This window comes from Calypte anna, chromosome 1 (genome assembly GCF_003957555.1).
Source record: "Calypte anna isolate BGI_N300 chromosome 1, bCalAnn1_v1.p, whole genome shotgun sequence".
Taxonomy (NCBI): Eukaryota; Metazoa; Chordata; class Aves; order Apodiformes; family Trochilidae; genus Calypte; species Calypte anna.
In genome coordinates, this window is record NC_044244.1 from 113,871,787 (window position 1) to 113,896,453 (window position 24,667).

Consider the following 24,667-nt stretch of genomic DNA (forward strand, 5'->3'; position numbering starts at 1 on the left):
GGAGAAGAAGTTTGGATGCAGTTGCTGGTAAAGATGCCTGTTTGGGGCGGCGGAGGGAGGGGGTAAAAAGCTGCTGGTCGCAGTGTCGGCTTCAGTGCGCCTGTGTGTGTGTGTTGTGGTGTTCCCGTCGTCTCGCACTTCGCGAAGGGAAGGCGCCGGGGCAGCGGTGGTGCGGGGCTCCCGGAGGACCGGGCGAACGAGGAGCGGCGCTGCCGACCCGCCGAGCTGGAGATGGCTGCCGCAGCCGCGCGGGCCGTCCTTCGAGCTCCCCGCCGAGAGCAATGGGAAGTCCAGGGGTGGCGGGCAGGTGAGCGGCGGGGAGAGCCCCGTGCGGGCTACCTTCCCTTTGCGGGGAGAGCCCGGGGCTCCGCTCCCCACCTTCCCTCCGCCCCGGCGGGGCGGGCGCCGCCGCGCACGTGGGGCAGGGCGGCCTGGGGCTTTCCCGTGCGCGGATTTGTGCTGGCCTGAGGTCCGGCGTGACACGGAAGTTTAGTCAGCCCTAAAATGTAGTTTGGAGTTGAGAACGAGCCGGAGGGAGGCTCGGGGATTGCCATCAAAGGCCCATCCGGAGGGGGACGGCCAGGCGGGGAGGCAGCGGAGGCTGCTTTGTGAAGCCGGGGCCAAGTGGGGCGACTCTGCGCAGCATATGAGGCATGCATTCATGTTCGCGGAGCGAGTCCGGGGGCGAGGGCTGCGGAGCGTTCACGTTTCTCTGTCTCGATGTGTGTGTTGATTGTTAAATTGTTTTGTGGGTTTTTTTGTGTGTTTTTTTTTTTTTTTAATATTTTCCCCTTTTTTTCTCTCGCTCGTTTCCACGATGTCTATCGGGTCCCGGGTTTGGTGATCGCGGAGAGGGCGAGGGGAAGGCGATGAGCACCTCCCCCTCTTTCCCGACAAATAATAATAATAATAAATAAAGGAAAAAAGCCTCGACTGTAGTGAGCCGTATGAAACTGACGGAGTGTGGGGACTGGCTTTAATGGTATCGCCTCGGAGCTCCTCGCAGCATTAATTCCCACTAATGAATCTTTTCCAGAAACTCCGTTCATTGCTTTCATCTGCTCTTTGCAGCCTGCAGCTTTTGTATTCGTGTTTGTATTAAAAGAGGGGGGGGAGGGTGCGGGGGCGGGAGGGAGCCCAGCCCGCACCACGTAGCCCCGTAGTAAAGCCCGGATTTTCCAAAGGTTTCTATTAACTTTTTTTTTTTTTTTTTTTTTTACCCCGCCCCTTCCCTGTGGTCCTACCGCGGGGGGCGGCCGGGGAGAGCCGTGCGCCGTCAGGGCCGCTTGGGAACAAAGCTGAAAGCGACAGAGGCGGGTGATGGCGGGGGTCTCGGCCCTGGGGCTGCGTCTGCACCCCCCACCGGTGACTCCGCTGCGCCCGGGTCTCCGCCGCCCGCGCTGCCCCCTCCCTGCCCGCTCTTTGTGCGAAGCGCTGCCCGCCGAGCCCGGCCGTACCGTTTCCTCCTGCTGCCGCTCTCGCCCACTTTCGTCCCCGAGACGCTGGTACTTGCCTGTCTGGAGCCCGGTGCCGTCGCGCTTGCGACACACCAGTTCATTTCCTTTCGGTTCTGTTGTCGGAGCCTCTGGGTGGTGTGGGGGTTTTTTGTTTTTGTTTTTTACCTACTCTCATTTTTTTCCCTTCCCCAGAGGTAGCCAGCGCAGCGCTCACGCTAATTGCTTTTAGGAGGATTAGGAGCAAATTCCTCTCCCTCCTCGTCCCTCCCCCCCCCCCCGCTTTGCCTTTCCCCCCCGCGGTTGCCTTCGCGCGCCGGGGTTGCAGTTTATCCCTGGTGCAGTTCTTTGAATTGCTGTCACAAATAGGTGACTCAGAGTTAATTAGGAAGTATGCACCGGATCAATGGGCTGCACAGCTCATTAGTTATTCCCCAGCCTTTTGCAGCGTTGGACCTCCGGCTCTTCGCCCCGTATACCTCTTTAATACTCAACTCGGAGGGCCGGTAGGGACCAGGGAGCACTTCGGGTGAAGGGGGCTGGGTGCGAAGGGGCGTGATGAATATGGACATTGAAGTTTCCAGGTTGGGAGGTTGCGTGTGGAAGAGCGTCCGGATCCCCTCTTGCCTCCTCTCCCTGAACCCGTCCCTTCCTGCCTCGGCTCTCTAACCTGTCTCTCCGCACGGGCGTGGAGAGCTTTCGCCCACCCCGAGGTCGGAGGGACGAGCTCGGAATGTTACCAAAAACAAACAGGCTCAAAAAAAAAAAAAAAAAAAAGAAAGAAAGAAAAAGAAAAGTGTGTGTTTATTGGAGCGTACGCTGAGAGAGCAGACAAAATCTCATTTGTCAGGCATGAAGGTGGGCTGTGTGGAAGGCTATAAATATACCGGAGAGGATTGTATTGCGGTCACTTTTCTGTTCTTCGCCATTTCTAAGGTGAGTGGCGAAGGCTGAGAGACCGGGCAGGGGCTTCTCCTGGTATTGTTTGTCCGCCTGTGATAGATCGGTCTAGACAGCCGCTCAGGCTCCCTGCGAGCTCAGGAACCGGAGCCTGAAAGGGAGAGTGGGGGAGTCGGAGAGGAAAAGGTCACCGCGATATTTTTTTCCTTTTTTTTTTTTTTTTTTGTGGCGATGGTTGTTAACCCTTAAAGCCGAGAGGGGATCACTGCGGCCGGCTGCTCCGGCCTGGAAGAATGCAGGAGCGGCATCGGTGGCAGGGATGCTACTCGAGCGTGGAGGGGGGGAACAGGCAGCGTTCCTCAGGCCCCGGCGCTGCCCTGTCCATCTAATGGCTTTATAAGAACTGTTTCCCACAACAGGAAAAGAGTTCATGAGGCGAGCGCCAGATCATATCGTTCCCAGGAGTTTCCTCTTTCTGGAAACTCTGGGGAGCTTTTGGAGCCGGGGTCTGGCGGCCGCGGGGCCGGGGAATCCACCGCAGCCCCTCCGGCTTGGGGACAGTGGAGCCCCGGGGATGGCCGGGCCGGAGAGCCCCGCCGGTGGGTCATCCCCAGAGGCTCCCCGGCCCCGCCGTGCGCTCCCCTCCCCTTCCACCGCGGGTTGCAATGGAAGCCCCGCGGTTCAGGTTGCTGTCCCCGCGGGGGGAGTGGGTTTCCACGGCCGCCTTCGGGTCTTGTCAACTTCTCCTCTGGCACCTTTCGTCCCACGGGGCCGCGTGTTTGTTGGTGGCGCCAGGCAGCCCTCAGCTCTCTTATGTGTACCTAAAAGCCAGGCGTACCTGCCTGGGGGTGTTTGGAAGTCCACGGGGGGCATGCACACCTCGTGGAGCGCAAGGGCAGGCGTAGAGTGAGGTCTGTGGCTGGGCGGGGTTGGGTCACGGGGGTTATTTGCAGCTCCTGCCTTCCTGTGTGCTTTTGTACTGAGACGTCCTCGGTGGATGAGATGCGATCGTGGCGTGCAAGCCTGGGCGGTACAGATTAAAAGCAGTTAAGGCTTTAGAGCGATAGATAAAAGCTGGTTTTGTTGGATTCGCCTGCAGCGCAGACCATTCCCATTCCTCTTTGTCTGAGCCCTGGTTCTGGGCGCTACAGCCTTATTGGAAATGCTCCCGAGCAGTCCGCAGCCGGGGCAGCAGGCAGCTCAGCGCTTATTTACACGTCACATCTAAATACATCTCTAATTAGATAGAAGCAACGCCGGAAATGGCAGATTTGTTGCATATCTAATAGAGACCAGTGCAAACAGACTCAGCGGGGTTTCCCTCTCTTCTCCCCCATCCTCCCCCCATTAAAAAAAAAAAAAAAAAAAAGGCAAGACCAATCTAGTAATCTGAGACTGAACAGAAATGAGTTCTCCCATTTGAGTGCATTATGAACCACATTGGGCAATGTCTCTATTATAATATTTAAAGCAATACTTAAGATGTGTGAACTGAATGCCCAAATATGGCCTGGGTCTTGAAACAATACTGGTGCCTTGGCTTTATTCCTGTGCTGGTGGACAATCCAGGCTCCGTGTCATGCAGTGTATCTGCCTTTACCAGGATGTGCTGCAGCTTTTCAGGCAGTTTGAAATTGTCATCCGTCTTCCCCCATTCTGCAATGATTTACTTTTTAAAAGACTGATAAGCTAAGGTCCCCTAACAGGGACGCTAGAGGCAAGGCAACCAAGCTCTAGGGGTTGGTTTCCTTACAGTCCACGCAATCAGACTTTGTGGATCTGTGCAGCTGTAAGACCACACAAAGTTGTTGACATGCTTTCGGGTCTCTGTTTCTGCAGAAAATAGACCCAGGCCACCACAGCCCAAAATAATGAGCACTGCGCATACCAAAGTAGTTTCAGCAGTCTGTGGCTGTCGTTTAAAAGGTCTCTCAACATTGACAGGTTAGTGGACCCTGCAAAGATGAGGCCTGCTCCAGCTCAGGTCATAGCTCTAGCAGCCACATCGTCTGGGAGGTAAATCTGGCTCAGAGTAAATTTGTGCTTCGCACAGGAGAGAAAGAGGCTCTGATTTCTGCACTTCTTGACAAAGGTGTGGGCTCTTGCAATGTAGTTGGGTTGCACAGGTGATATGCGATACACTGTCTTTCCCCTGAACACCGCAATAGATCACGTTTTAGTGCAGGTTTAGAAGGAGCAGCATGAAGCTGAGTTTAATATTTCCTCCTTAGGCTGGTGTCACTTTAGAAATAATTGATGGCCAGAGCGGGCCTGCTCCCCTCTTTCTTGGTTTTCCAATAACCTGAGCTGCGGAATGGAGCTGGCTGGCTGGGGAGAGCCAGGCTCACCCCATTTAGCTGTGACGAGCAGCTCTTCTGGTTCTGTGTGTGTGCGTGCAGGAGCAGCGCGGAGGCCTCGGCTGCAGGCAGGGGGAGTTCCCGTGGCCCTGAGCAGCTCCTGTAATCCTTCTGTCCTTTCAGCGAACGGGCTGGCAGCGGTCACTGCTCCGGAGCGACCTTTCCCTCTGACCTGACCTGCTTGGGTCCCGAGGCTGTGGTGGGCAGGGGAGTCTCTCCCATGGGAGTGCTGCTTTTGTGGGGGTTTCTCCGGTGAGGGTGGGCAGTGATCATTTGAATGGCTGAGCAGATGAGGTGGGGATGGAAAGGAGGAGGCCAAGAACTTGTTGCAAATGGGAATTTAGGAAAGTTCTGCTGCCTTCCAGCAGGGAATTCATTTTTCCTTGTTTGCTGGACAGCAGTTCTTGGCCGAGCAGAAAATTTTTCCCCCTCTTTTCCACTGCTGGAAAAGTTAGTGAGTGAGAGCATGCTTCAGTACCTGCCTGCCTGTTTTCCTAAACTGTTGTCTGGATTATTTGGTACTTTTCCTTCACACATGGGTGCTCCTTGCACCCCAAACCTACTTCGAGCTAATAGAATCGGTGCCATGTGATTAGACATGCAAGGAAGTCCGCTTGGAGAAGATCCTGACAGCATGAAATATAATTTGTGATCTGACAGACAGTTTCCAGTATAATCTCATTATGCACCACAGACTCCCGGTGTTATTTTGTAGAAGGCGGACAATGATCAATTTACATTGACCTGGGGCTGGTCGAGCTTTTAGATGGTAATTGCCATATTGATTTGCATGCAAAAAGAAGACCTGCTAAAATTAAAGACCGGAAGCTAAATTAAACTAAATTTATTGTCTAGGAGCAAACTAAAAGACTTGTTAAGGTCTAGGCTAGACTTGGAAAGCTATGAAATTCAGGGAAAAATGATTCTCATCCTGATCACTCCGGAAAATGAATCTACATGACGGACACCGGGGCTGCTAAAGACCCCATTGTGAGGGAAGGCACACAAGCTGGGATGTTCCGTGTAAGCCCTGACTCTCTAAACAATCGGAGAATAAAATATCTTCTCTGTCCAATGAAAATCTCAGCCTGAATGTTGGGATTGTCGTGCTAAGGAAAACAAAGCTTTATTTGGATAAGACAATTAAAGTGGAAAGCGCAGAATCTACCAGCCACACTGGGAATGGCTCGTATAAAGAGCTGAGTGTGTTCAATAGAGCGCTGAGGGTAGGGGGGGGCTTGGGGCTGTGCTCTGTGGCCAAGCCTGCACTAGGAAAGCCTGGCATTGTGCTTCTTCTCTGCTTGCTCCTTGGCCAGGAGGGGTGAGATCGCTCCCAGCCAAATGTGCTTTCCTTTCCACATCTCCTGTTGGTCTTGAAGCAATATTCCACGGTCAGGAGCTGGACCAGCACAGCTCTGTGGCAGAGTTGTTCCTCATGCACCTCCAGACAGCCTGTGGTGGGTCACAGTGTGCCAACACTGCCAGCCTTCCCGGTCTTTCTGAGAGTGTGTTTCACTTTTCTTTCAGTATTTGCATATTACAAAATATATGAGCCTGTATCCTCAGTTAAAGAAGTCAGATCTCCTCTTCCATGGGAGTATCCTAGTAACTGGTGCCTGGCACAGTTGATAACAGAGAGGGGTATGCCCATACTTGCATAGGAAAGCAGCAGACTCCACACCGAGGGCAGCCCAGACTGTCCCTCTGCTTGTGTTGATTAGGTGCCATGGGGGTGCTTGTCCCTCAGCTCACACGTTTTCCATACTCCCCAGGAATGGGGTGGTATTGCACTGGGGGGAGGTGTCCTGGATGGGGAGGGAGAGCATTGAGGGGCTCATTCTGCTGCAGCCTGAGTATGGCATTTGTGCATGGTGGTGGCAGGTAGGCACAGAGAAGTGAAATCAAAGCTGGAGGAGTGTATTGTCAGGTCTCCTTGAAATTCACCTGCAACTTGCTAATGGCATGAGAAGGGGTGGGCTGAGCTTCTCTTGTAAGTGTAAATTCCCTCCCTGAGCCAGCTTTCTCCATGTGAAAGCTCCTGGCTATGGAGAGATCCTACAGAGATCCTTGATCCCCAGGCAATCCCCTTTGCTCCCACGCCCTGGCGTGCTGGGTTGTGTTCTAAGCCTCACCAGCTTGCCCCCAGCAGTAAGAAGCTGAGCTGGGTGTTGGGGGAAGCCCTTCCCACAGTCTGCAGTCGCCCAGCTCAATTTTCTCTGGCCTGGTCATGCTCCCTGCATGTTGTTTTCCTTTCCCCCTGTTTCAGTAGTCAAGCACAAAGTGGATTAGCAAAGCCCCGTGCGGAATTAAGCAGCCCAGTGCTAAGTTATGCCGAGCTCCACCAGGAGGACTGGCTTGCCTTCTCCCTGCAGACCTCCTGTGCTGTGTGCTGTGTGGTGCTGTGCCGTATCAGTTCAGCACAGGGCCAGTGAGAAGAGGTGGCTGCTTCCCAGGATCTTCAGGCAGTGGTGGGTGAGGAGCTTCGGCTCCGTCTAAAGTTGCAAGCAGCAGGGGAAGCCGGAACAATGTTTGCAAGCAGGAAGTGATCTCCTTGGGTAAACGATTTAATGGAAGTGTAACCTGGCATTGCACAAAACCCCAACCCAGGGCGGCTGCTGCCAGCTGGGAGGATGCAGGGCTCAGAAGATGCCTGGGAGGCTGTGCTGTGCCGTGCCATACCATGCCATGCCAGGGGCGCCCACAGTGGAGCCATGCGTGCAGAGCTGGGGGCGGCTGCGGTGCGGCCTGCCCTGAGCTGGCAGCTGAAGGTTGTCTTATTTTAGCTACAGAAATATCTCTCCAGATCCGTTACTGTGAGGTCTGGTTTGCAATAAACTGTATTGGCTCTCCTCTTTATACAAATTGCTGGTATGAAAGAAAACCCAGCCTATATGCATGGAGGCAGGCATGAGCTAGTGAGATCAGGTTTCCTACTGAGCTCCCGAAGGAGAAGTCAGCATTTGATTGAAGCTACACTTGGTTCTTGGTTCCCAGGGGACAGCAGCCCTGAAACACGAGAGCCCTCCCTCCTTTTTTTCCCCCCTTCTCTCTCTTCTTCCTCTAAAAGCCTTTGTGCTGAAAGAGCCTCAGTAGGCACGAATCGCTGGTCTCTCACAAGAGTGTGTTGCAGCCTTTGCTGACATTGTTTTGTTAGCTGTGGTTTTTACCAGGCCAGCAGATTTCCAGCTACGGATAGGCAATGAATAGTCGATCATACTGACCTGCAAGTACCTGCTGGCATCATTTGTCGGTGAATCCGATTTGGAAGTCGATTAGAGATGTATCATGTTGGTGTGAAGCACCTTTACCTGCCTGAGGAGCACTGCCCTTTGGTAGGAGTCAGGCCAAGATGGAGATGTGATTCCAATAAAATAATCTATTTTCCCCTGCTGGTGCCGGCTCCAAAACTGCACATAAGCACCTAGAAAGTTGGCTTCCAGCTCTCCCTGGACTCTTAAAGTCTGTGTGCTACACAGTTTCTGACAAAGTTGCTGTGTCCTGGTTTTCCCATAGAGGTGCACAATTTGGGCTAGGAGAGGTTTCCTCGAGTTGATTTGTTCTCTTGCTTCTGTTCAGTACGTTCCACCTCTCTTCTAACTTTGCAGCTGACACCGAAATAAATAAGGGCAGGGAAAGGAGGTACGAGGGGATTTACACTAAAATTCCAGCTGTGCCCAACAAAAGGCCCACTGACAGCGTGCAGCATATACCTTCGCTGCCAGGTGGTTGAATTGCGGGCAAAGTTGGAATTGCGTCGTAGTTTATTGCTCTTTTTCTTTCTTTTTCCTTACGAGGGAAAGGGCTGAAGGTAGAGACGCGTCTTCGCCGGCCGGCTGCTCGGTGAGGCCGGGGCCAGGGCCGCGGCCGGGTCATCTCTCGGGGCAAGGCCGGCGGGGGCAGCCAGCGCGGCGGAGGGGCCCCGTACGGGAGGCTTGTCGCGATAACGGGTTGGGCGCTGGTGCAGCCGCCGGCCTGGTGCTATGCGGAGCGGCAGAGCAGGGGGTGCGGGGAGCCCAGCCTTCCGGGGGAGAGGCTGCTCGGGGACGCGCCGCGGGGGCGAGCCCGTCGTGTGCCGCGGGGCGCTGCGCAGCTGCCGGGCGGCTTTCCCCGCTGCTGCGGGGTTCCCCCTCGCCCTTCCCAAAAGCCAAACCGAGAGCGGAGCTCGGTTTTTGATGAGTCTTTTCGGCGGGCGGGACTGTGGGCTGGAAACCCCTCCTTGCTCCGGGGAAGAGCCCTCCAGCGCTCGGGACCCCGCCAGCATCGGGCTGGCGGAGCAACCCCCCCGCCCCCAGCCCTGCAGAAGCCCCGCGGAGCTGCGAGGCTCCGCCTGACCAACCGCCGGGAACAAGCACGTTTCTGGCCCCGGGGCGGGGGAGGTGGGTAGAGGGTGTTCCTTGTTTCGAGTAAACCAGCTGCAGTAGTTGATGGTAAAGCAATGAAGGCAGACACAATGCTGCTGTTGTTGGTTTGATCTCTAGCTGGGGATTGTTAGTCTGGATTTAACTCTGTGGCGAGGCGGGGGAAGGCGAAGGCTGTTTACAGCCAGTGCAAATAATGTGACAGCTGTTGGAGCGCGAAGAGCCCGCGCCTCGCCGTCACTCGCACACAAAAGCTCTGGCTGCGGCCGAAGCAGCCCCCGGGGCCGCTCCGCCGCTCCCGGAGGCACCGCCCGCCGCTCTGGGGCCCGACGGGGCAGTCCAGGGCTCGGCGGACATCCCGGGCGGCAGCAGGGCGCCCGGCCTGGCTCCCCTGCCGCGGCGGCGTCGCTTAAGCAAACGCCCTGAGGCGGGGAGAAGCCGCCCCCCCTCCTCCCCCCTCTCCCTCCCCTCTTCCCTCCTCCTTCGCTTGATTTACAAGTGCAGGGAGCCTGCGGGAGGAGCGGCCGACTCCGCAGCCGACCCCGACCGGCTTCTGCGTTGGGAAATCCCTCTCGTTGGCGGGTTTGCGGGTGAGGCGTTTCGGTAGCCCCGCGGGAGGAGGGGGCTGTTCGGCTCCCCGCCGTTGCTGACCTCGGGCAGGGCAGAGTGCGGTGCGGTGGCTTGGCAGCGCGTGTATGCCTCCCGAGCACGTGTTGGTCAAGTTGTTCTCTCTTGAGATGACTGTGTTATGCAGCCCCTGATAACCTGGACATGCAGGGACCCCTGGAGTGGAAAGCTCCTCCTGCACAGATAGCCCGAGCTTCTATTTTCTCCTCAAAGCCTCTGAATCTAAGCCCTTCGGTTTGCCTTTTAAGCGTAGGATATAAAACGCTGCCTGTTTTGAAGTTTGCTTCAGTACCCAAAGTGAGCTGGCCCTTTCAGATGAGATTCTGAAAAGTCGAAGGAACTTGGAGAACTGGGTTCTGGCCTATATTTGAACCTGACATAGTTTTGCTGTCTACAAGAACTGCTATGTTTTATATAAGTGGCCTCCACATACTATTGTCTTTTTGATGAAACTGTTCAGGGATGGAAAGCAGGTAGGAAAGGGAGATGCTTATTTCCTCTCTCACCCTCCTCTTTTGCAGTTTTAGTTGACGAGTTGCCTTTCTCTATTTCTTTTCAGTCAATTTTTTTTTCTTTTCTTACACCTTTTGGCCTCGACTGTTCCCTTGATCGTTTATGTATTATGTTATGTTATTAGTGGCAAAAGTGTGCCAGTAGTCATTCAACAATTTTAGCATCAATTCCTATAAACTGGTGTTTTATATGACATGTGCCATTTTTCTGCAAGAATACTGCTTGCGAAACTAGTTTTGCCTTGGAGCAAAGGCGGAAAGATAAACAAGCTTGCATAGCCAAAACACTGGCAATCTCTGCCTCCTTCCAAATATTTTAAAGTCACGGAGTAATATTTTCAGGATTATGCTGTTTCGTCTGTGGAGAGAATGTCGCTGGCGTTAAAAAAAAAAAAAGCTAATGCAAATTAGAGAAAAATAATTTTCTTTCAGCGATATGCAATGTATTAGTCACTTGTTATCATGCTTAGAGGCAGACCTCATTTGCGCGTCTGCCAACTCGTTCACATCTGCTCAGAGCTGTTCAGGGCATTTTAACCTTGGCGGTGTCGTGTCGTAGTCCCACGGATCAAGAACGAGTAATTAAAGCTCTAAGCAGCAGCAAAAAATTCATAGCCACCCATCTGCATCGCAGTTGATTCGCTGCTTTGTTTCGGTGCGGAGTGCCGGGATGGGAAGGGAGGGCCGGCAGCAGCCTCCGCGAGGCCCTCCGCTCCGGCGAGGCATCATAGCCACCGGCAACTTTATTTCCGTTTTCTTCCTCTCTCTTCTCTCCCCTCCTCCCTCCCCCCCCTTCCTTCCCCCCTTATTTTTTCACGGAAAACCCCAACGTTGTTGTTTGTTTCCTTTTTTCCCTCGGTGTTTTCTGTACGCCGAGAAGGGCGCGACGCTGGTTGTGCCCGTCCTGGACGTGCATTTCTTCGAAAGGTCTAGAGAAGGTGATTTGAGGGTGGGACACGGAATTGTGAAGACGTTTGCCGAAGTGCTTGCAATGCTGTTTTCGTAACTGAGGTCTCGGCCAGCGCTTTCCAGAAGCGCTCGGGAAAGCGTTTCCCATCAAGGAGAAACCTTAGACATCGTAAACCCGACATAAAGTTCGGGGCGAGGGTAATTTTTTGCATTGTTTACCAGAAACCGAGCTGTTTGTTTATTGTTAGGAAGAGAAGGAAAACAAAATTTAAAAGAAGAGGAGGAAATAGCCCCAACTTCTCAAGTACTTTTTCGTCTATGGGGCCACCGAACGTCCCCGGGCATGGCGGGCCGACCCCGGTCCCTCATCGGCTGTGCAGACAAAGCCTTGCGGGTAGCGGGAGGCTCGCAGGCCGGCCGCGCTAGGTAAAACGAGAGAGAGGAACCTAAGTTTAATATTTCGCTGTTGTTCGCCGGCCATTTGCTGCATGAGGAGCAGAGCCGCCGTCCTCTGGGGGCTGTCGCGGGTGGGAGGGGAGAGGAGGGGGCTTGAGGGTGAGCGGAGGGAGCTGCTCCCCATCCATCAGCCCCTCGAAGCTGTTGCTCCGTAAATGAGGGAACCACAGGGCCTGTCAGCCGCAATTATGCAAAATGAAGTCGTCCGTGATCAATATCTCCGAACGTCCCCGACGGATGCGTGGGGGGGCTGCCCCCGCCCTGCGTGCCGTGGCGGCTTCGCGCCGGGGAGCGGTGTGCCGGGGTGGCCGGAGGGAAACGAAGGGCGTACGTCCCATTAATCACTCCTCCCTCCAAGGGGTGCGGCGGGGGTGGGGGAAGGAAATGGGGACTGTGCTCCGGAATTTCTGCAAGGATAACGTTGCGGAAGTGAGCACAGCCTTTCTCCCAACTCGCTCTCGCAGGACCCTTGGGACTGTTTTATACAATATGGGGGGTTGTCTCCCCTCCCGGACCCATAAGTTTCCTGAGCTACCAGAGGAGGGGAGGGAGGCATGGTGGGGCACGGCACGGCAGATCCCGGTGAATGGCAAGCCTGTGTCGCTTAGCTCGCCCAGCCTCCCGCGGCCGAACAATGGGGGACGGGCAGGGGGAAGGGGCTGCCTTGGTGGTATTTTTCTTCCGCTCCCCCCCCCCTTTTTTTTTTCTTTTTTCCTTCCCGTTTTCTTTCTACCCCGCTCCTGAAGAGGAAAGCCATACGGAATAAAGGCAACAATGACTGTTTTCCGGGATGCTAAGTGCGCGGAGGGTTAATGGGGTAGGGGCGCAAAGGCCTACGCTCTCTCCTCCCCGCGCCGGGAATTGCGGCCTTAAATTACCTGAAATGTACATTTCTGCCCAGCCCGCGGTGCGTGGGTGTGCATACTGGTGTGTGTGTTTGTGTGTGTCCCTCTCCCGCTGCTCCTCCTTCGCAGCCCGGGCTCGGCTGCTGCCTGTTGTCTCTGGCAGCAGCAGCGGAAACCTCGCTCCCGTGTGTGTGTGTGTGCGCGAGTGTCTGTGTGTGGGTGAGTGTGTGTGTGTCTATAAAATGGCGCGGACGGCCTGGGTAGGGAGATACCGCGGCGGGTGGGCGAGAGAGGGAGACGGGGCTCCTGCTGCGGGGTTCCGTCTGCATCGGGGCTCGGGGGTTTCTGCGGCAGAGCCGGTTTGCGGCTCCCTTCTTCACCTCCTCCTCCGAAGCGTTGTGGGCGGCAGGGCCGGAGCGGCGGCGGGCTGATCCGCCGTGCCGCTTGCTCGGCCCGGCGTGCAGGGGAGGAAACCCCCGGCACCCCCCGGAGACAGATAATCTGAGGCGTGCGCTGAGGAACGGAGGCATTGCCCGCGTCGCGGCGGGGTGGGGGGGGCGCCGTAACCGGCCTTGCGGGGCTACCCGTGCGGCGGATGGGCTATTTCCCGCGAATCCCCGGGAAATCCTTCATGCAGGGATGCCTCAAAGTTGGGTACCAGCCACCTTGCCTTGCCTTGCCTCGTCCCGGTGTGTGCGTGTGTGGGCATGAGCATTTCCAGCCCCTCTATTGCATTTTAAAGGCGGGGGGGGGGGGGGGGGGGAAGGTGGAGGGGGGAGGAGGGAGTCACAGCGAGAGCCCCCGCTGCGCAGATGTCCCATCACCTTCAGGTGTGGGCATCGCCGTCTGCCGCGACAGCCCGGGCCCCTTAGGCCGCCCCATGAAGGCGTGTCTCTAGGGGTCTGGGGCTTCCCCCGGGGCTCCTAGGACAGGCATTGCCGTGTGAGCTCCCGGGCAAACTTGCCAGGGTTATTTGAAGGATCGCCAGCCATTTTAACTTTCCCTTATTGGCCTCCTCTCCCGCCCCCTTCCCCAGTTCCAAGGGTTATCATTAATTGAAAACTTTCACTCCTCCCCCCCCCGTTTTGTTTTTTTTTTTGGCTGCCGACGGCTCTAAGAGCAATGCCATGATTCGCCTCGCAGCATATGGGAAAGGGGGAAAGCGCCGCTGCTGCTACTGCGCAGCGAGTGTGTCTGTGCAGGGTCCAAGGCGTGACAGACGGCGCGGGGGGGACGCGGGGGCCGGAGCTGCCTCTTTCCCGGGCCGCCTGTGCCGGGGGCTGGGGGGCGCCCCCGCCGCAGCCCCGCTGCCGGTGAAAGGGGGAGGGGGGGTGAGGGGTGTTTCGCAGGGAGTGGGGGTTGGTATTCTCCGCCGGGCCGGAGCCAAGCGAATCGCGGCAGCCAGCCCGGGACGGCGGTGCCCGGCTGCGGGGAGGATGCCCCTCCTCCAGCGCTGGTGCTGGCTCGGCGGCACCGGCTGCCCTCGGACGCTACGCCGCGCCGTATTTACATCGCATGAAGTCCCGATCGCCATCCGACACATGGTGGTGTGGGAGACGCTGGCGGGGGGGCGGTAGGGGGAAGATAACACATCGGGAGACGACGGGGGTGGCTGCGGCAGGAGCCTGAAAATAGACGCCGACCCCCTTTGCGCAGCCTGCAGGCTGCCTAAACGGAGATACACTACTGTCGTGCATGACTCAATATGTATTTTAAATCGGTTTAGCGATCTCGGTGGCGCATTGTGCTTAGCTTTATGGTTAAATGAAATGCCACACGTCCCGGGTAAAGGTCAAACTTCTTCTCTAATCCGCGGATCCGTGCGGCGGCTACTTAGTCTTGCAGCTTCCTCCTCTGGTTTACAAAACTTGTCACTAGCGGTGATGCCGTATGGAGATTACAAAAAATAACCCACAGAATTTTTTTATTTTTATTTTTTCAAAAAGCGCAACCACTCCTGTTCTTTAAACACTTGTCTAATATTAGATTGCTGGCTGCTGCCAGCTTTATAAGACATATATTAAACGTTGCAGCAATAGTGTCTTTTAAGTCTCCTTTCCAGCAGTGGCACAGGTCGTTGGTTTTTTTTTATAACTCGTAAATATGTAAGTCGGAGGTACAAGATAAACGAGGTACCTTAACACATTCATAAAGCAGCTGCCCGTATTTAAGCTTATAAAGGCTGTCCTTTAAATCAAACTCCAGATGAATGGGTTGAGGGCTAATCGAAGTAGATTGCTACGAGTCCCCGATTGCTTTTCACTCCTCTCGCAGGTATTTTCACAAATCTAGAAATGATCCTTTCAGTGGCCTGTAACCAATAGTGTTGGGTGGGGGTAGACGGATGGATGTATGTTGGGGGTGGGTGGTTGTGTGTCAGAGCCGGGTAATTTATTGCGTTATTACTAATTTCCGAAAGGCCGGGTTGTTTGCCCAAGCGCGCCTGCCGCTCCGTCGGTGCCACCGGCGCTCGCACACTTTTTGTTTCTCTTCTCTTCGTTTTACCCTCCGTAGCCCTCCCCGCCGGCTGCCGCTCGCTGCTGCTGGCTCTTGTGGCTTGTGCAGTGGAAACTGGCGGGCTGCCAGGCGGAGCTCGGAGGTGGAAGAGTAAAGGCGCCAAAAGGGAACTCGTGCGCCGCTGCAATTCTCCTCCCGCCTCGCTTCCTGACTCTCTGCAGCCGCCGGCCCCGCCGGGTTTCCTTAATCCACACCCCCATACCCCACCCCCGAATAGACTTTCACCCTGCACACTCGCCGGCGGGCACCGCATGACCTGGAGGGGATTGGGGGGATGCGAAAGGAGATTGCCCCAGCCCAGGAGGCGCTGCCCTCTCTTCCTCTTACCCCGGGAGGCACCGAGGAGCCGCGTCTTCCTCCTTCTCTCTCGCCCCCCCCTCCCCGCCCCCCCCCCGTCCTCCCCGCGGGCATCGGGTTTTTCTCGTTTCCACGCCAGGAGCGTGTTAACAAAACTTCGCTGCTGCTGGCGTCAATGGCTGCCAAAAGTCTGTTGACGTTGCGAGGGAGACCCAAACGTTTCCCTTTTTAATCATCTGCCCGAACGGCGCGGTGTCTGTGTCTCTCAGTCTGTCCCTGCGGCACGGGGCTGGGGGGCGCGGGTAGCGCCGGGCAGTGAGTGTTCCCGGCACTGCACGGCTCGGCTCGGCTCAGCTCGGCACGCCGGGGCCCTGCTCGGCAGCACGCCGGGAGGCAGGTTAGTGCTTGCAGGCGTTTTTCACAACTGGTTTCACACGGCGGCATCGCTGCGGAACCGCGTGTGCGTTGCGCGTCTCGCTCTTCTTCCCCTCTGCCCCCCCTTCCCTTCCTCCCTTTCTCCCTCCCTTCTCCGTGCATCACCGTCTATATTTAGCCGCAAATGGCTTTATCGGGCAGACACCTCCCGGAGGAAATGCCGTGCGCTCTCCCGCGGCCGAGCACCGCTCCGCGCCTTGACGCGTAGCTCAGCGGGGGCAGTCGTGGGGCGGGAGGGTGGTGGAGGGAGGCTCTGCGGCTCCCTGGGGATGGTTGATGACGGATGGGGTAGAGGTGGCGCGGTGGCCCAGCGGGTGACAAGCGGAGAGGAGAGGATGGGAGGGAGGGAGAAACGTGTCCTCGGTTTCCTCTGTGCGCTGGGGCGCGCAGCCCGCCGTTGGGGTTGCATAACGGGGCCGGCTGCACCCGCCCCCGCGGAAGCTGGCCATAAATAGGAGTCGTGTCCCCCACACCCCCGGCTACCCACACTCCATCCCCGCAGCGCACAGGGCTTTCGTAGCTGCCGTTGTAGTCCCCTGCGAGTGGCCGCCTGTGGAGAGCGAGAGAGGGGAGAAGGAAAAGAAGGGCCATGCGAAGAGTTAAAAGTCTGCTGCTTGTTGCAATGAAATTATGGCTGGCAGTGGCGCCGCTGCTCGTTCAGCAGACCTCCACTTTTAAACAGTTCACAAGAAGTTCATCAGGGCGGCGATTATAACTGCACACACGCGCGCACCCGGGGCAGCGAGCGCCAAGGGGCGGCTTTTGGGGAAGGGGCTGGCAGCTGGCAGCCGTCGGGGCGCGGGCTCTGACCTGCACCGGGTGGGCTTTAAAATATGTCACTGCCCCCTCCCCCCGTGCCCTGGTGGGCTTTGCTCTGCTCCGGCGGTGGCAGCGGGATGTGGGGGCCTCCAGATCACGCGCTGTAGCTCAGGAAGCTTCCCGTCCACCCCCCCCCCCAACTTCAGCGTATTGGTGTCTGCACATGTTAGGATAACTTCGGCACCGCGCCTTATCGTAATGATACATTTCCACCGAGGAAACCAGGCCGGCATAGGTGGAGCCTCGGAGGAGCTGCGTGGGTTAGCCTCTTGTGCCCCCAAAGGAAAGCAGGGAGTGAGGCCGCTTGCTGCCGAGGCCTGTCACCTCTGAGCCGCTCTCTGTCCCTCACGGATGAGGCAGTACACAGGGTGGCTACTAACCTTATGTAAACCCCTAAATCATTCTCTCCATGCTTCTTCTGCTGCCTCTATTGAAAACATTACGAGCAGCGCATCTGGAAAACAGTAAATCTGTCCAGAAAACGTCTTTCCAGTGAAATAACTCCTTTTGAAGATAGCACGGTATCTCCGCTGATTTTTGTTTCCTCGCAGCTATTTTTGCGGACTTCATTAGGGAAAGCTAACTGTTCTGGAGAGAGGAGGGTCAGCGTGCCATTTCATTAATATACATTTGTTCCAGACGTGGAGTTTTGCACAAAAGGCCTCTCTGAGGGGAGAAAAAAAGTGTTGGGGAACAAGGCTTTCCTGCCGTTTCAGCTCTTAAACCCCTCTGAACGTGTGTGAAGTATTGTGTTAAAGGCCCAATCTGGGCTTCTTCCCCATTAAACGCCAAAGCGATAATTTGCATATTTTGTAACCTGACAAAGGAAATGAGTTTGCTGGGGAAGCATGGATGCTTTGGGAGACGTTAGGCATAAACTCCCAGTGGTCAATCGCCCGTTACTGGCTTGTGTGTGTGTGTGTGTGTGTGTGTGTGTGTAAAAGCAGTATCATGCCTCCCACTTAAAGGCTTCTATTTTTGTGAGAGAGGAAGAGCTGAGGGATATCCTGTGCATTAAAGGCTCCCCCTACTTATTAACCCAGCATTTAGCAGCAGGATGCAGGCTGAAGCTCAGTCAAAAGAAACGACTCAACCTCCGAAGAGCAATTAAAATCTTGCACTGGAATAAATCATGCGCCGCGATAATCCTGTTAATAAAACGCAGCTTGTCCTGACACTTCACTCATGCAGCAAACTAGAATTTAATGCGGACGGAGGTGGCGTTAGGCAAGGTAGAGGGGAGGAAAAGCCTTTTTCCCTCTCTGCCACTGGATGTGAAAATGTGGTTACCTTTCACCTGCCTCTCTGGCTTCACACAGCGCTGGTCCTCTTGGACTGCTAATACTTCTCTGGCGAGCCCGCTAATGATTTCTTTCACTGGAGTGAGCAGGCATCATTGAATTACTGAAAGCGCTCGCAGCAGCAGCAGCAGCAGCAGCTCCAATGCAGAAGCCACCAGGGCTTGGTGCTTAATCAAATCAAGGGGTGGGGAGCTCGCCAACCCACTTACTATTTTTAACCCCTTTCTCCAAGTTAGTCATGTGCAGACACTGAAGGGGAGGTTTTTATTTAGATCCCTTCTGTAGCACTGTTGCTTCAGTTTTAAGTCTTCGCTTGAAAGCTTTATCAACAATCAGCATAGTTAATACACACAGTATGTAGCTAGCTCCTGTGCTTTCCTAATTCAGGGCTTTTGTGAGTGCCTGTGAGTAGTTTTGCATTTTGTCCCAGCCCACGGGGTCTCCCTTCTTGGTTCAGCCTGTGTATGATGGAGGGCTTGGGACCGCTGTATACTTGGCCAGCTGAGTCATTTCTTGTTCCAGTGAAAAGCAGTGGAGAAACTTTTATTTGTCGATATCCTGGAATGATTCTTAATTTTCTGGATGTGCGCTGGGGAAAAGATCCATCTCCTCTGACCTATAAATGCCCTCAATTTGCTCCTTTATTGCAGGGTATCTCCCTTAACGGTTAACGTAGGCAGCTCACTCCCCGCACCAATCCTGCATTCATTATTAATTACCCGGAGGGAGGCTGGCTGCTGCGCTGTGATGTTTGCACTTCCTCCTAGACAAATCTGCTCAACTTTTTTTTTTCTCCCCTTTATTTTATTTTTATAAACAGAATATAAAACCGTGAAGAAAAGTGTTGATTTTTAAGAAGACGTCATGCTTTCTGCAACTCCCCTGTATGGCAACGTTCATAGCTGGATGAGCAATGAAAGGGTCCGCATGTGTGGAATTAATGAAGACAGGTAAATATTTAAGCTTCTGGCAAGTCAAACCACACTGTAATTCTACAGGGTGAGGTCTCAGAGTTCGCTCGCTTCCTTAATGCCAGAGTAGATAGCTTCTGCCTTGCATTGAGATCAGCTTGGAGGGGGGCAGAGTTGGGGGAGAGAAACAAGATGTGCCTGAGAGCAGTGGAGCAGCTGCTGATATAGTATTATACAGGCAACATGGGTCAACCCTTTAAGGAGATTTCTCCCCAAAGCAGCCTTTAAATGTGCTTTTACAATTAATCTTTATTTCGTATTTGTGAAGGGGAATTAAACCAAGTAGTGCACACGTTCTTGTGGTAACTGTATGGCAATGGTGTTCCCTGCCTTCAGACCAACAGGTTGTCTTGTGAAATAGGAGCAGAGGCCTTTGTGTCTCTCACAAGTTAATTTCTTTTTTTCCACATTTTTTTTTCCTGCTGGATATAAAATGTTCAACAAGTAAAATTGATAGTTTTCAATGGGGTGATGCAGGCACTGGCTGGTGTCCTTCTTCCCTTAAACCCCAGCTTTTTGAAAAGTGAAATGGCACTGATCAGAAGATGCAGGTACTCCTGAGCATACTGTTTTAGTGTGTTTTTAGTGTTTTGCTGTCTTTCCTTTGAGCCAGCGTTCTCACTGTTGTGTGAAAAGCCTCTGAGGAGCTGAGGAAAGTTTTTGGTCTTTGCAGGAAAAAAAACTGTTCGCAAACAGAAACTGGAGGAAAATGATCAAATACCTCACCCTGCCTTCACAACTTCTTTTAGTTTTCCTTTCAGTTACTTGGGTGTATTATTTTTACATGTTAGTTGCAGGAAAGGTGCATCTTTTAAAAATTAGTAAACAAACACATTAAAATAGCATTTCTGGTTTAAGCCGATGATGGGCCTTTAAGCACTTTGATTGAAAGGATTTTTTTTGGGTAGTGCTGAAACTTTCCTTCCGCTGGATGTCAACAATTTCTGTCCCTGGGATTTTAAATTTGGCACTAAGGTATATTATTTATCGGTATGTTATGTGATAACAAGTCCCAAGTGCTGCAACACTGGTATGGCACAGATGTGCAGCTCCCCCTTTAGCATGGAACAGCTGACGTTCATATGATATTAGTGTGTGTGTTTTAATTTTCTCCTTGGCAGCTTTTATGGAAGGTACAAGCATTGCTTAAAATGGGTTATTCTCTCCTTGGAAAAAGAAAAGGGCAAGGGGCAAAAGAGAAGACCTTGAGTAAAATCACTTGCAGAGTAAAAGGCTGCTCTGAGGTGTGTTCTTGCTGTCAAAACCCTTTATGCTTGTTTTCAAGTGGTCCTTGCTTTCTAAAATAGTTGATGTGCATCAGTACACAGAAAGATAAATATGGTATCATACGGAACTTCTCTAGGGGAATCAAAATATGGAGGTGATACAGTCTTATACTGATCTCAGATGCTCAGGATGTTTTCAGCTAGTAAGCTTCTTGTTTCTCAATAGGAAAATTCCCGTTAACGATGGCGATGCACCGAAAAGCAGACTGGAGTTGAGGGAAGAAAATCACCTGAATCACAGTGTGGTAAGAAGTTTATAGCTTCATCATACAGCTGAATCAATGCCTGTCCTCCCCACCCTGTTTCCCACTCCTGGGTGATACTACATGATCCATTTCTATTGCACCTCTAGCCAGGCTTGGTGACATTAGTTGTTTCTGTGAAACAGTGAAATGGGGCTTCATTTATCTTGTTAATCTCTTGATGCTGACTTTGTGGTGTTGTGTTGTCATAGGACATAATCTTCTTAATTTTGTTCTGTTATGAATAATGTCATGCAGCATACCCGCATGTCTAACTAGTATAGTTCATGTAAGTGTTAAGTACATCAATGTTTCAGCAAAGCTGGTAGTTTTGTACGTCTTTGAGTGTACATGAGTAGCAGCGAATGGGGAAGAAATTGGACTGGACTTTCCTTTGTGCCGCGTCCCCAGACACCTTACCCTGTGAATCATGTGGCAGTGGTGAACTCCGGAGCAGAGCTGCAGCAGAGGAAGAGGTCCTGGAGGAGGAGACGCTCTCCATCCTTCCCTTCCTGCTCTCCACACTACCAGCCCACATCCTCTTGCTCTGGCAGGGCTGGGGCTGACAAGCTGTTTACTGCGAGGGAGCAATGCCACTGAGCATTGTCTTTGGACTACTTCTGGTGCTTGGGCTATGGGTCCTCACACCTTTGTTTCTAGCCGATGAATTTTGGTGCGGAGAGATGTGTATTGGTGTTTGTGGTGATACATATTGCCTCGTAGGTTCCTATTCTCCCATCTCCTGTTTGATCGGCCACTGTATGTTGTCACGACAAACAAGGTGTTTGGATTGGTGTTGTTTCTCCTCCAAATGCTGACATGTCTGTATCTTGATCGGTAGTCATTGTAGCAAAATGTGAAAGTAACATACTTCTTGTTCTGTAAAGGTGGATGCAGCTACAGCACATCGCATTGACAGTCTCGCAGCTCTGAGTATGGACAGGTCTGGACTCATGCGAGAAGGACTCAGAGTCCCCAGTAGCATTGTCTATTCCAGCTTGTGTGGGCTGGGCTCAGAAAAATCACGAGATGCTACGAGTTCGATAGCCGGGCTTGGATTTACTCCTGAAAGAAATCCAGAGATACAATTTAAGTCTAATCCCCCTGAAGTGGTAGAGAACGCAGCTGTCCCTGGAAAAGCCCCGAATGGCTTCAGTGCTATTTACAAGACGCCACCTGGAATACAAAAAAACTCTGTTCCAACGGGAGAGACGCTGGGTTTGGACCGAGCTGCAGGTGACAAGCAGAGTCCCCTCGGTGTCAATGGTGCTAGTTACCTAAGGCTCCCCTGGGTAAACCCCTATATGGAGGGTGCAACACCCACCATATACCCTTTCCTTGACTCACCAAATAAGTATTCATTGAACATGTACAAGGCATTGCTACCTCAGCAGTCCACCTACAGCTTACCACAGCACCTGGCTTACTCGCCTGTATGTACAAACGGTGAACGTTTTTTATACCTGCCTCCCTCCCACTACGTTGCCCCCCCAATCCCTTCGTCGCTGTCATCGCCCATGAGGCTCTCAACTGCTTCGGCTTCACCAGCAATCCCACCGTTGGTGCACTGTCCAGATAAGAGCTTGTCGTGGAAGATGGGTGTCAGCCCTGGCAACCCTGTCGATGCACATGCCTACCCCCACATCCAGAGCAGTAAGCAGCCCCGGGTCCCTGCTGCCAAGCCAGCCCCCACCAACATGCCAGCAGATCCCGCGCTCCTGCTGCCCCATTCGCCCCGGCCGTCCCCTCGTCTCCCCCTCCCCGCCCAGGTAGGGGACGCTTACGCCGATTTCCACAAACACTTCACCAGGATCACCACTTCTCCCTCCTCTGCTGTTACTCTCCCAAAGCCCTACGTGAACATTGGTGGTGAATTTCCACCCGCCCGCCTTGCCAATGGGAAGCTTCCCAAAGGCAGCGATGCGGGGGAGGCACCCCTGCCGGCCGCCCCCCACACGCGGAAAAGTAGTCATGATCGGAAAGATGGCAGGTCACCCCCGCTCCTCGAAAAGCAGACCCCGACCAAAGATGCCACCGACAAACCCCTGGACTTGTCAGCAAAAGTCGTCGATGCAGAAACTGCTGGCAAGTCAGACCATGGTAAGAAAATGACACCGACGGTGCTGATGCATAGTAGGGCAGGAGGCGGGACGCACTTGCCCAGCAGTGACATCGTTCAAAAAGAAACCATTTCTCCTGGGAACGGCTGCCCCATCTACAGGCCTGAAATTATCAGCACGGCGCCCTCTTCGTGGATCGTTCCTGGTCCCAGCCCTGGCGAGGAGAGCGGGAAGAGCGTCCAGCTGAAAAACAAGGCTCTGGACTGGGTGATCCCGCAGCAGCGGAGCTCCTCCTGCCCCAGGATGGGCGGCACCGAGGCAGTCGTCAGCAGTGTTTCGGGGACAGTGTCAGCAGGGGGGCGGCCGGCGTCAGCATCACCAGCTCCCAATGCCAACGTGGATTGCGCCAAGACAGCCAGGAGTTCTGCAGAGAGCACTGCCTCAGTCATACAGCATGTCGGGCAGCCCGTTGGCACCCCTGTGAAACACAGCAATAAGGTGGCCAAATCCTGCAACCAGGAAGCCAACTTCAAAGCAACCGAGACTGCCCTGGCCTCCAGCCCCATCTTCCTGCCACCCAATGAGGCGTTCCGCTCTCCACCTCTGCCCTACCCCAGAAGTTACCTCCCATACCCGGTGCCAGAGGGAATAGCCATCAGCCCTCTCTCCATCCATGGGAAAGGACACGTGTATCCGCACCCCGTCTTGCTGCCCAGCGGCAGCCTCTACCCTGGCCACTTGGCTCCCAAACCTGGACTTCCCTACAGCCTGCCGGCGGGGCGGGGGGAGTTCATGGCCTACCAGGACACACTGGGGATGGGGATGATGCACCCCGTGCTGCTGCAGCATTCAGCTTTGGAGATCACTAAGGAGGAGAAAGCAGAAAGGAGGTCGCGGTCTCATGAGAGGGTCCGCTACGAGGACCCGGGTCTGCGAGGCCGGTTGCCAGAGCTCATGGAGAGCAGTGGGAAGATGCATTTCGAAGTACCTGGAGACAAGAGTGTGAAATTGCATCAGAGCTCTGGCCACAGTAAAAACTCTGCCAAAAGCGACAAACATGTCTTCCCGGATCTTCTGCGAGATGAACAAGAGGCTAAAAGCGAAGCAAATGTAACAAAAGCCAGCTTTGCTACAGAAAGTAGTAATCAGGCTAATGACCCCACAAAGCACAAGGTAGAGCAGGCGTTGCAGCACAGAGATTTTATTGTAATGAGAGAGGAGTTTGGAAGAAATAATGATCTTCATGAAACCTATAATTTCAAGCAAGCCCAGAGTTCATCGGTTTTCGGATTAAGGAAAGAAGATTTATCTGTGAGCCAGGCTAAAGAGAGAGTGACAGTCCAGCCTTCTCCCGCTTTTTTGGAAAGTGCTCACGAGAGCGATGCTCCGCCTCTGGCTTTTGGCAAGGTGCAGGAGGATGCGAAGCCGTTCTGCCTGGGGACCATGCCGTCGAGCATTGATGCCAACCAGACGTATACCAAAGACGGAGCCGACGAAGCAGAATCTGCCGATGGCAAAATACTGAAACCCAAGCCGTCTAAGTTGGCCAAGAGGATCGCAAACTCTGCCGGTTACGTAGGTGATCGATTCAAGTGTGTGACGACCGAACTGTACGCAGACTCCAGCCAGCTCAGCCGGGAGCAGCGGGCGTTGCAGGTGAGTCCACGCGGTCCAACGACCGCCGCGCTTTTTGTCGGTATTTCTCTGTTGCAAGTTGCAGTCAAGTAGTAAAAGTTGAGAGAAGCGATGCAGGTGGGGAAATCTGAACTTTTTTTCGTTAGGGCGAACTCGCCAGAAATGGTTTTAAATAGCAAAGTAAGTTTGTTAACGAGAGCGAGGCGATATAAAGAATAGTATGTATAGCTTTTACGTATGTATGCGCTAGTAAGCTTTAAAGGGCTTTTACTAAGATCTGATGTAAAGTGTTAATGTACGTATGAAATGTTTGTGCAGTTACGGAGGGGAGCTGAACAGGCATGCATGTTACCTTGGCGCTAGTGGTGGCTGTAATTTCTCAGCTGGCCTGTAGTGCCAGCTAGCAAAGCGTACCCAGAAGTTGTGATTAGTATGCCAAACGTGCCGTTTGATGGAGAGGAGTCACAGCCATGTATGAGCGGGTCTCAGGCAACGTTTGCGCCAAGAGAACGCGTAGGGAAGAGTAGGAGCAGTATTGAGGTCGATGCTGAGGGATGACAGATACTGTGTAGGAATATCCTTAAGGTATTTTACTTTTAATGAAGGGATGAGTTAAGCCAAATTGTTTTGCATTGTTAAGAAAAGAATTGGTTTATGCTTATAAAAATGGATGAAATTATCTAAAT

The 24,667-nt window shown here is 53.7% G+C and overlaps 1 protein-coding gene across 10 annotated transcripts in view; it reads left to right on the forward strand.

Moving 5' to 3' along the window:
• Positions 1–24,667, forward strand: part of BCOR (BCL6 corepressor) — an 82,296-nt gene that overhangs the window by 24,637 nt on the left and 32,992 nt on the right. For 7 of the 10 annotated variants that reach the window (XM_030469484.1, XM_030469475.1, XM_030469479.1 and 4 more), the window contains exons 2-4: positions 18,608–18,737; positions 20,211–20,289; positions 21,174–24,002. In XM_030469484.1, the coding sequence (XP_030325344.1) occupies positions 18,652–18,737; positions 20,211–20,289; positions 21,174–24,002 (2,994 nt within the window). In that variant the 5' untranslated portion in view covers positions 18,608–18,651. Of the gene's footprint in view, positions 1–284; positions 308–1,409; positions 1,506–15,511; positions 15,630–18,607; positions 18,738–20,210; positions 20,290–21,173; positions 24,003–24,667 lie in introns of those variants that run through there. The other 3 variants (XM_030469481.1, XM_030469477.1, XM_030469480.1) reach the window with 3 other exon arrangements.